The 12,433-nt window shown below is 30.5% G+C and overlaps 1 protein-coding gene across 1 annotated transcript in view; it reads right to left on the bottom strand.

Annotated features, from left to right (window-relative positions):
• daw (activin beta chain dawdle) overlaps positions 1–10,306 on the bottom strand; it is a 30,389-nt gene extending 20,083 nt beyond the window's left edge. Inside the window, exons 1-3 of the mRNA XM_075295291.1 lie at positions 10,164–10,306; positions 9,660–9,961; positions 3,988–5,183 (exon numbers count right to left, since the gene is read on the bottom strand). Of these exons, the coding sequence (XP_075151406.1) occupies positions 3,988–4,852 (865 nt within the window). The 5' untranslated portion in view covers positions 4,853–5,183; positions 9,660–9,961; positions 10,164–10,306. The remainder of the gene's footprint in view (positions 1–3,987; positions 5,184–9,659; positions 9,962–10,163) is intronic.
• Between the last annotated feature and the right edge of the window lie 2,127 nt (positions 10,307–12,433).

Below are 12,433 nucleotides of genomic sequence, written 5' to 3'. Positions count from 1 at the left end.
TGCCCGATTCTATGTTAAGCTCAATGACAAGGGACCTTTTACTGAAAGTTTAATGAATTTTAATTAAATTTTCTTTGTGTATATACATATATTTTTAAGGCGCCAATTGGCTACTTCCATTCGTTTACTTGCTCTATAACCTCTAGGTCTCTCTTTCTAAACACATATATATTTATAGGCTATTTCTAAATTAATATATGTTTGCATCCGAGCATTACATTTACAAACATTTTATGTCCCAAACATAATATGTTGTAACATATTAACTATATGTCCCAAACATGTTATGCTAGTTTATGAACTTTGTATGCTTGCACTTAAAAATACTGTGTTAAAAAATTTGAGTTTCAAACATATAATTTTTACACCCAAACATATGAAAAACAGTCTTTTTCGTTCGTGTACAAGTTATATTCACATCCTAAAAACTAGATCGCTTCCACAATATATATAGGTGAAATTGTTATTCTCGAACACTTTTATATAATTTTTATGTTCATCATAGATTGCATGATATTTGAAATAGTTTGAAGCTCATTCTCTTAGAAGAATGGAGATTAGCTGCAAAAAAGGACATCATACGGGGGAAAAGCGCACAGTAAATATTATTTTAAATTAATAACTGCCCCAAAGATTTTGTCTTTACACTAATAATTTTGGTATTGATTCCAGGCCAAAAACAGCTGATAATTGCCAAAAGGATGCATGAATATTCTTGGTACTACACTGTTAGAAAAATATGTTTTTCATATGTTCCGATGTAAACTAAGTGTGTTTCGGGCACAATTTTTTAAACACAATATATTTAAGTACAAAAATATAATGTTCCAAAATTAGCATAATATGTTTATGACACATATGTTAGAATATATTGTGTTTGGGACATCAATGTTTCATAAACATAATATGTGTGAATGTAAACATATATAAATTTAGAAATTTCGAGTAAACATATATATGTTGCGATATTTTATTCAGAGAGCCAGAAAAAGTATATAGAAAAATATAGATGGATACCGGGAGGGTCGACGAAAGATATCAACATAACACATCGAGAGAATCAAAAGAGGACAATTCGTGGTTGCTGTGAAAGTGCTTGTATGTTGTTTCGGAAAACTGTGCTTATATAAGTTCGTTTGTTTTGGCTATGCCTTGGCACGATAATGAGGCTTCGCCAAAAATATGATATGCTTAAGTCTCAATATTATTTAATTGGAATATTAAAATGAGTTTTTGGAGTTAAGCGAATATGCATTCGGAAGAAAGAGAATAGATATTAAAAAAAGAGCATGTGTTGGGGAGTTGACGTTTTTGGCAAATTGTATAATAACTTTGTGGGGAAACAATTGAAAAAGTTTAGTTTCTTTAAAATGAATTATCAAAGAGAAGTAACCATGAAAAAATGGCTAGCTTAGCGCGATAATGCCAACTTAATACCGGCCTTAGAGGTAAAAATGAAATTAATAAAAATGCATATTTATTAGTGTTTCTAAATACGATAAATTTTGAATGCAATCTGTTAAATAATGGTTTGTTTGCATCGGCTCGTGGGCGCCGGAAATTATGCTATATAAATATAACTGTTTGACTGTTTGCGTTGCTGGTGCGTTTGTGGCTATAGCGATATTTGTATGTTGATGACAATAACAGCTACGTAGCCCAGAGCGTAGTGTGTTGGCTTACAACCTGTATGGTCCGCGTTTCGATTCTCCGTCCAGTCGGAAGTAGAGATATATAGTGCAAACCAATAACCGATTTTTCGATTATTGACTTTTAATGAAAAAATCAATTTTCGACTATGTTTACCAATCAAAAGTCGAATATTCGATTTTTCATAATCGAATTTCATTGAAATAATGATACAAAATATTCGATTTTATGAAATCTATTTGCCTTTTTACGAGTGTTGTAAGCACCAGTTGGTAAGAAACATCAAAAAAATTGTAAAACATGTTATTTTTTTAATTTCTTTAATAAATTTATATTTAAAATGTTAAATATAAATATTTCAACATGTACAGAGATTTAATGATTCTTTATTTCGAATCTCCACAAATAATGAATTACCAATATAAATTCTGGAAAATTGGAAACATTTGGTTTTTCGGTAACGAAAGGGTTAATCAAGGTTTGGAACATATGTTAGAGAAGCGATTTTTTGAGGGTGTAGGAAAAAATTGTTTTATTAGTTTTTACTGCTTTTTTCATCAGGTAGTATCATAGTCTTTAAAAACGTTTTAACCATAACTTAAATTTCTAGATGCATACTCGTCTTCGCGTATAAATTATGGTACGCGTATTAAATTATGGTATGAGCTTAAACAAACGGGCCGCAACTGTACCTGTCATAACCTAGGTGTACAACAACTTTAGTAAATTTAAATCCATTATTATCTACTTTTAATTTTTTTATTGATTTACTTATTCATTTTATTGTTTCCTTCAAACCAAATGTTATAATTTACTGCAATTTCTGTATTATCTTAAATTTTATTAAGATAGTAATAACAATTACTTCTTATTACACAATATATCCTTCTACTTCTTACTTCTTATTACACAATATAACCCCAAAAAGCAAAAGATGTATTTTTATTTTAAGGCCATGAAATATTTGTGTTCACGACAATACTTTTTTGTTGTGTAGAATACCATTTTCATAACCTATTTTAATGTTATTTGATAGTTGCTATTTAGGAACAAAAAACAGATGCCTTTCTACACTGACAAAAAAAGCATGCGCGGTTCCAAAGTTTTTGTCTTTACTTTAACAATGCTGGTATTGATTCCGAGCCAAAGAAGCGGAGAATACAAACAAAGATACTTTTAAGACACAATTATCTTTTAAATTTGGGATTTGTGCACTTGCTTCTAGGAAGCAAATCTTCACTGAAAAAACAGTGAATCCACCAGGAAGAAAACTTTCGGTTAATTTTAGAAAATTTTGAATATTTTTAGAAAATTTTAACTAAACAGTATTACAAACGTTAGCATCACGCCGATGTCATAAAAGTAAGTAAATATTTTTCGACAAGTTCAAGAAAATTTATTAGACATAACTAAGTTTTTCACTTGTTAAAGAAAATTTTGTAGTTGGAAGGAAAAACTTGGAGTTCAAAATTGCAAGAATGTCTTTAGTGACATACGAAGTTTATGATGGACGCATTTTTGGTAAAATTTACAAATTTAAAGAAATTCTGAACTATTTTGTGGAAGACACGAATTTAGTTAATCTTTATGCTTCACTTGAGTATATTTTTTTCCTCGGTTTTAGTTAATTTAACTAACGTACACAAAAAATTATTAGAGTAAAGGAAACTTTCTCCAAACATAATAATTCCATGAACTAAAATAAAGTTAAATTGGCTTTAGTGAAATAGAGAGTTCACTTTTTTTGAGTGTTGATTTTTCGTTTGTTCAGATTTTTTTCTTCATATGCTATCAAAGTCCTTTAAAAACGAGTTAACGACAACTTTATTTTCCAAATTCATACTCGACTTCCAGTAGAAATTATGCTATGTTTCAAGTAATAAACATCTTTAAAATAAAGTGTTGAAAAACATGTCCTATTTTTGAACGATTTTTTGCTTTGTAGTCAAGTTGCAAAAAGACAACAAATTTAAAGACAATTTCATTAATTTTAAAGAATTTCCCTGAATTATTCAAGTCAAGTAGACCTTACCCCCAAAAAAATCCTTTCTTGTTATGATACTCATTTTTAAATAAAATCACTTAATTATAATGACAAGACAACTTCATTGAAAAATTTATCGACTTTTGGACAAGGAAAAAAACTTTATATTGGAGAAATGCGCCTTCTATGCTAAGCAAAATTTGCATTCGTATTTTAAGGACATGAAATCTTTGGCCTCACGACAATATTTTTTTTTTTAGTGTATGACAACCAAAATGTATAGCTTTTGGAATAGATTTTGAAATTCTTCCAGATCGAAAGAAAGTAATTTTATCTATCATTTGTTAACTTACCTACTTCAAGAAAAATAAACTTTTTACTCGTACGGGCATAGTAATCATCCATGTCCTTTTTGGATGAATCATCATCTTCCTGCTGAATGGTTCTTCCTTCCAAAATGGGTTTAGGCAAACTAACAGCCGGTATAATAGGCCTTTCCTTCAGTCTTAACTTATCAAGGATTTGTTGCTTAACAAATTCAATGCGTAGACGAGTTAGTTCCTCTTCACTAACCATTTCCATATTGCGGCTACCTTCACATTTTGGACAGCCTACATTTGAGGATTTTTCATTGGCTTTTGATGATTCCTCATTGTCCTCCAATGAAACTGGGATTTCTCCATTGCTATAGTCACCTACGTAGTAATCAGGGTCTTCGTCGGCCGGAGCATCGCCGAACATAAGATCCTTTTTACTATGATCATCATCGCTTCCTTCGAAATCATGGACAGTGGATAAGTGTTGCCACAAGCGAGGCATCGTTTTCAGAGATTCCAGTTCAGTAATCTGTCCTTTGCCGTGATGTTTTTGCAAGCGTTCTTCATGTAACCTAAGATGTTCCATTTGTTGTTTCATGTGACGTTTTATCCTTTCTCCATCACGAATGGTTTCGTCTGTGTATTCGCCATTTCCCGTATTATGGTGTGGATGTTGTTTTGCATGCTTTCGGACATGATGGGTCTGGCGATGGTCATGGGTAGGATGATGATACGACAAAGGCTTCGTAGGATGACGATACTGATGATGTTGTCTCATAAAATGATCCACTGCGTTATTATCACCACTGGGCTGTGATTTGGCATGAAGGCGATTATAGATGTTATTATTTTCCATTACCAGGAGGGCCAGTAGTACAAATGCTACGAAGTACTTGGCCATTGTCCTTGATGTGTATTGGCTTCGATGAATTTCGCAGATATTTGCTATTACTACTATTGCCGATATAGTTCTATGGTTTATTGATTATATCAGATTCTGGAAATTTGTGGATCAATTCAAATAATTTATTACGATTTTTGTAAGACTACTTTATCTACTTTTTGTTTAACACTTTCACTATCTGTTGGGTAACATTAAAAATCCCAATTTAGTCCTTTGTCGATTAAAAATCATAGATTTTTTTAGTTTGCACTTTTTAGAAAAAATTGTGATTGGTTATTGTCTAGTGTTTTTAGGGAAAACTTTTCTTTGTTACTTTACATCGGGAAATCTGTAATAAAAAATGGGAAAATTTATAAGAAAATAACGGACATATTGATCTGTATATTATGGTTATGATTATTTTGGGAAAATTGGTAGTCAAATTTAAGATATGGTTTGAAAGAATGTAATCAAGCATTTTTTTTGTGCGAATACAAATATTTATTCCAAGAAACGATCCGCCATTCCATTATTAATTTAAAACAAGTATATACAGCAGTAAGTTCGGCCGGGCCGAACCTTAAATACCCACCACCATGAACCAAATATTAGGGTTTCCTTTGAAATTTCAAGAGGGCTTGAGGACTTTGGGACTTGGGGACACTTCCCGAAGATAAATTTAAAGATTTCACCTATGAGGACTATATCAGATTCTGGATTTATAAGAACCATTTTTGTTTGAGTTTTAGAGGAATCAATAACATCTCTTGTAAATGTGCAAGAAAATTATAAAATAACGTCTTGATTTGAAATCTTAAATCTGTAGATTTTCACCCGAGAAGTAAAATCTGGAAATTTTACATTGAGTTTCAAGCAATTTTCATGATCAGTGCGCCTTCTATGCCCTCAAGAAGTGAAGTCGGTCTATATGGAGGCATTACCAAATGGACCGATAAAAAATTAATCCGATACACGTTTTTGTGAGTCTAAAATACCAGAATATTTACAATTTCAGGCAAATCGGATAAAAACTACGGTTTCTAGAAACCCAAGGAGTTAAATCGGGAGATCGTTCTTATGGGGGCTATACTAAAATATGGACCGATACTCACCGTTTTCGGCACACTTCTTTATGGGCCGAAAATACCTCTAGATTTCCAATTTCAAGCAAATTGGATAAAAACCTCAGATTCTAGAAGCCCAAGAAGTAAAATCGGGATATCGGTCTATATGGGGGTTATATCAAAACATGGACCGATACTCACCATTTGTGGCACACCTCTTTATGGTCCTAAAATACATCTCGATTTCCAATTGCAGGCAGATTGTATATAAAGTACGGATTCTATAAACCCAAGACCCCAAATCGGGAGGTCGTTTTATATGGGGACCATACCAAAACATGAACCGATACCCACAATTTTTGGCACACGTATTTGTGGTCCTACAATACCTCTAGATTTCCAATTTCAGGTAAATTGAATAAAAACTGCGGTTTCTATAAGCCCAAGAAATAAAATCGGGAGATCGGTCTATATGGAGGCTATACCAAAACATGGACCGATACTCACCATGTTTGGCACACGTATTTGTGGTCCTACAATACCTCTAGATTTCCAATTTCAGGTAAATTGAATAAAAACTACGGTTTCAATAAGCCCAAGAAATAAAATCGGGAGATCGGTCTATATGGGGGGCTATACCAAAATATGGACCGATACTCAAAATTTTTGGCACACGTATTTGTGGTCCTACAATACCTCTAGATTTCCAATTTCAGGTAAATTAATTAAAAACTGCGGTTTCTATAAGCCCAAGAAGTAAAATCGGGAGATCGGTCTATATGGGGGCTATACCAAAACATGGACCAATACTCACCATTTTTGGCACACCTCTTTATGGTCATAAAATACCTCTAGATTTCAAATTTCAGGCAAATTGGATAAAAACTACGATTTCTATAAGCCCAAGACCCCAAATCGGGAGGTCGGTTTATATGGGGACTTTATCAAAACCTGGACCGATATAGCCCATCTTCGAACTTGACCTGCCTGCAGACAAAAGACGAGTTTGTGCAAAATTTCAGCACGATTGCTTCATTATTGAAGACTGTAGCGTGATTACAACAGACAGACAGACAGACAGACAGACAGACAGACGGACAGACGGACATCGTTATATCGTCTTAGAATTTCTCCCTGATCAAGAATATATATACTTTATATAGTCGGAAATCGATATTTCGATGTGTTACAAACGGAATGACAAACTTATTATACCCCCGTCACCATTCTATGGTGGTGGGTATAATGAAGGATTCCGCCCCTCCTAAAATTTAGGATACAAAATGTACACAATATTAGAGACATATTACTTTAAAATAAAAAAAATAAAAAAACATAGTTAACGGAAAGTTTATGATCTACGTTTTAATCAATTTTCATTATATTTGGGATACCCATGAAGTTTCAAATTTGCGTCATTCCGTTAAAGTCGTATGTGTTTGAAGTAAGGCTACTTTCGCTTAGTATAAGGAAAAAAGGTTTTAAAATTGTGACCTTCTATGCAATTTAGGAAGCTATCAACTTTTTAAAGCCGATACAGATCTTATCTTAGGAACTCATATTTTCTTTTTGTGATATCAGTTGAAACAAGTAAAAAGTATCTTTTTAATATAATTCTTAGAATATATTTGAAGTTTTTTTATCTCATATGCAAAGATTGAATCTCAGTTAATTTAAAACAACCCTCAGTTAATTTAAATATAATTTCTTTTCTTTAAGGAGAATTTGCATTATTCCAAAGTCGTTCAATGATTCGCGTCCTAAATTTAATGAAAACAATTTTAGATTTTTTGTTATGAAATTTCTTCCTAATACCGTGTCAATTCAGTGCCACCAAATTTTGGGTTAAATAAAGGTAATGTTGAAAAGAAAATCTAATTTTATTGTTATGAAAAATCAACGAAAAAATATAAAAATGTTTTCTTAATTGCAAACAAATTTAAACCAAAGGTGCTAAATCCTCAAAATAAGTCTTAGCCTATATTTGAAGCGTTTTATCTTAAATCTAAAGATTCAATATTTCAGTCAATATAATGACGATTTCTTTAAATCGAAAATGTTTTTCCTTACTTTAAGGAAAATTTGCCTTAGTTCAAAATAATTCAATCAATTATTTAGTTTGTTAATGGAGGGACGAAAATTTCCAAAATTTATGTCTTTTATTAATTGAAAAAAAAAAATGTTTGAAGCAAAGATTAGAAAAATTCTTTTAATTAAAATTTAGTTATTTTAACGAAATTAGTCCTTAACATTGTTTAAATTGCGTGTCCTACAATTTATGTTGCGTAATATTTAATATTAAGTAAATATTTTGTTAAGTGTGGTTTTGATCACACTAAGTTGATAACAATAAAAAAATAAATTTAAATCTACTCTTAAGGCTATTTTAATGTACCAACAACACTACGTGTGAAACCCAAGGGACAAATGTATACTAAAGGCCAGCCAAAATTTTTACTAGACTATATTGACTAAGCTTACGATTCTAAGTAGAACGCCAGACAAAAGGTTGAGTTTAGTATTTTAGTATTTATAATGCCCTTCGGCAACTTGAATATTTGACCCAATTTTGGTCTTCATAACGTTCCGAAACATTTTTGCTTACCAAAAGTGTTTAATTTTAATTTAGCTTTGTTAAACACTTTTTACTTCCATTACAGACAGAATGATGTTCGAATAAGAATTAAGAAAAGTTTAAATTAAGCGTATTATATGTAATATAATCGAAAATCGGGGAATTCATATCTATGTATATATCTATATTTAAATCTGAAATTATGGAAGACATACTTAAGTATTTTTATCATATTTTCTAAGAGAAAGTAAAATGTATTTTCTAAATATATGTCTTACAATATATTTGAAGTTTGCATCGTATCGCATTTTGTACACACAAAAATTTTTTTCTGATTCAATCACGAAATTAATTGATCCAATTAATTTTTAATTGGAATGTCTTCAATCACAGAAATGATAGTATCAATTAAAAAATTAATTGAAGGTCAATTAAAAAGTTAATTGATCCAATTAAAAAATTAATTGATACTATTATTTTTGTGATTGATTTTTGTTTCAATGTTTCATTTGTTGAATCGATTAAATTTTTAATTGAATATTTTTAAAACTCAATTAAAATTTTAATTGGAAAAATTTTCGTGAAATTTTTTTGTGTGTACGAATTCAAGATCGAACAAGCGGATGAACAGACAACTAGAACTAAATTGACACTAGAAACGACTCGGGCCGATATTTATATATAATGTGGGATCTTGGATCACTATATTTTGGGGTACATATTCATACAGATCAAATTTTTTACAACCTGATGAAATAGGCGTTTAGGATAACAGGTGTTCAATTAAAAAACAAGTTTTACTATGTATTAAATTAAAAACCAACTAAAATTGGAAGTAGTGTCAATTTATTTATTATTCTCTTAGCAACGTAAATTATATTTAAAACTCCATCGGTGTATATGGAATGAGTATTCGTACAACTAAAATTACAAAAACCGGCTAAAATACTTAGCTCTAAATTTCAATGTAATTAATAATTTAAAAAATATTATTTTTTAAAATAGTATGGAATATCTTTTAGCGTATTTTTTAGTATTTCCGTTTATTTAAAATTATTATCAGTTTTTTTTTTTTTGTTAGATCTAAGTAGAAGAGTATTTAAGAAATACTTAATTATTGAACTTTTGATCTTTGTAGCGTAATGTAGTCCCAATGAATTGATTTTGCGATTAAATTGTTATTTACCATTTAGTTAAATCTCTCAGATTATTGTTGTACAGCGTCTCAAAAGGTTCTCAATTGTTTCTTTTTCTTTTTGCGGAATAATCAAAATATGTTCCTAATCCGTTTTCCAGGTTCCAGGTTAAGACCTCCGAATAGCACGTTTTGGCCTTTAAAACTTTTTGTTTATTCAATTAAAATAATCGCCATAAAAACTCACATATATAAATATTTTGTTTTTGTTTTCTCTTTAAGTTTCTAAAATTTCTAAATCATTGTTTTTTTCAAACACGCTCACAACAAAATAGACTTCACACGCGTGCCAACTAATTAATAAAATTGTAATAAAAATATAATAACTATATTTCTAAATCATTATTATGAGCTTTAATTGTCCAGGAGGTCTTTTTCAACCTATTTTTATTAATTATTTAAATTTATTACTTAGCGCCACATTCAAAAAATATGTTTTGAATTTACGACTTGGCGCCACACTTAAAATAAAATCTGAACAAAGTTCACATTTACACGTCAGGCAAAATTCAAACCGTCCGAACACTTTGAATGCTTTGGTATATCGACACGACTCAATGGCGGCGAAAACACTGTGCGATTTCTGAGAAGAGAACGAAGAACTACATTTACACTTGACCGGTGGCCGACTGCCGTATGAATGATCAGCAAATCAAATTGTTTAAAGAATTTATTTCGTATGACTTAATTATCAGCGCCACACACACCCTGCGTAACCAAGCGATTGCAAAAAATACGAGAGAGCAACGAGAGAATTCTTATGTTGGAATTTTTAAAGAAACTGATTCATATCATTCACTCGTTCGTTCGTTCGTGTCTTACCGCATCGTGTGCGTGTGGAATGATTTACAAATTCTCTTTGAATTAAATCATGAACTCTTAAAATTTTGAATGGTTGCTGTTCTTTATGATATTCTCCGAAGAGGGGCTAGGCGAAGTACGAGACAAGCTGTAGTCTGGTATAGAATTTGTTTAATTTTTTTTTTTTGGTTTTCTTTTTCAAAATGTGCTTCCGATGCAAAATGCTGCAAGAAGTGTTCCCAAGAGCCGTTGCATGTTTTAAATGTGTTTGGAAATTGCATCATATTTTTGTTAGGGTATTCTACGTGCAGCATTGACTATGTTTGTCGGGATTCTTGGCAGGCGCTACCATATCATATGAAGAGCATCTAAAGGATTAAAGTAAAACATACACTGAAAAAACAGTGAACCCTTTTCCATTGCAAAATGAACTAAACTGTAGTAATATTGACCATGATTTAGCCCTTAAGATTTTTTTCAACTTGTCTAGTTTATAATTCTCTTAAATTTTAGTTAATCTATAACATTGTATTTTAGTTCATTTTTACAACACCATAAGATTTATATACCCCTACCAAGTTAAAAAGTCAGTATTATTTTGATTTGCTTGCTTATTTTTTGGGAAACCTGATAATAAAAATTGGTTAACAGTCTCTTTAAAATGTCGACGACTAAACTATTTTTAAATCAATCATTCCACAGTACAGAGAAATTAAATAATTAAAGGAACAACAAACCGTTTTACTATTATGAAAATTTTCATACATTAAAATTAAACTTTCTTTAAGCAAAAGTACTTTATTATAAAAACTTATGATGAAAGTTCTTAATACAATGTTTTTTGTGAATAAAAATTATGACCACGTGGAACAGAGAGTAGTTCATTTGAACCCGTTGTTTGGACATTTTGACTTATCCTTTTTTTATTCATCGTATGTAATTTTTTCACATATCTTGATGGAAAAAAATGGAAATAATAATGAAAATTGTTAAAAATTAACGCCATGTAATGAAATATAATTTTTAATTCTTCATTTTAGCTTGTATCTTACCAAATTTGGGGCATTTTATCAAATGGTGTAAGGAATTCAACTTTTCTTTGGAAAACGTATCTCATAAAATTTGTACCTGAAACTATAGAGAAATAATGAAGTATTCTAAATAAACTCATAAAACTGTATTGTTATCGATGTGAAGGATATAATAAAATAAATATTCTAGTTGAAAGAAAGCCAAAGTTTTAATTTAAAACTTACCAATTCTCTGTTAAATTGTACGCTGAGGGGAAATATAAAAAGTTGTCCAAATTTATTTGGGCTACTCTGAAATTAAATATTTATTTTATACATTAATTAAAATAATTAAATAGGTTTTCAAAAAATCTAATGAAAAAAATAATAATATCCATACCAAATATTCTTGACAACCCTAGACAGCCATCATTCGTCAAAATGACGACACGTAATTTAATTTTCGATTTCAAATGCATTTTAGTCTACTGGGAAATGGTAAATTTAAGTTATACTAATTCGACCGTTTTATGAATTTTTGTTTTATACTACTTAAAACCAAATTGAATAAGAAAATAAATTCAAGCTTGGTTCACTTTTTCGCTCACGATGAAAATTATAGCGTCTTGAAATCAGCCGTAGTCAAAATGACGAAGGATGACGTTAATTTACAAAAAATAAGGATTACTGTCCAGGGTTAAAAGAAAGTTAAAGAATCCTTACCAATTCACTATTAAATTACAGGCAAAACAGGACTAAAAATTTGTCCAAATTTTTAAGGGGTTATTCTGAAATTAAATATTTGTTTTTACATTAAAAATATTACATTGGTTTCCAAAAAATTTGATTAAAGAAATACTAAAATTAGATATTAAAAACCTGTAATTTTGATGATAAAAAGGTCACAAAATCGTAAATATTCTAGTTGAAATAAAGTCAATTTTTAAAAGAAAA

This window comes from Haematobia irritans, chromosome 2, assembly GCF_050003625.1.
Source record: "Haematobia irritans isolate KBUSLIRL chromosome 2, ASM5000362v1, whole genome shotgun sequence".
Classification (NCBI taxonomy): Eukaryota; Metazoa; Arthropoda; class Insecta; order Diptera; family Muscidae; genus Haematobia; species Haematobia irritans.
Note: the sequence above shows the minus strand (reverse complement) of the source record. Positions and strands in the feature narration are given on the sequence as shown.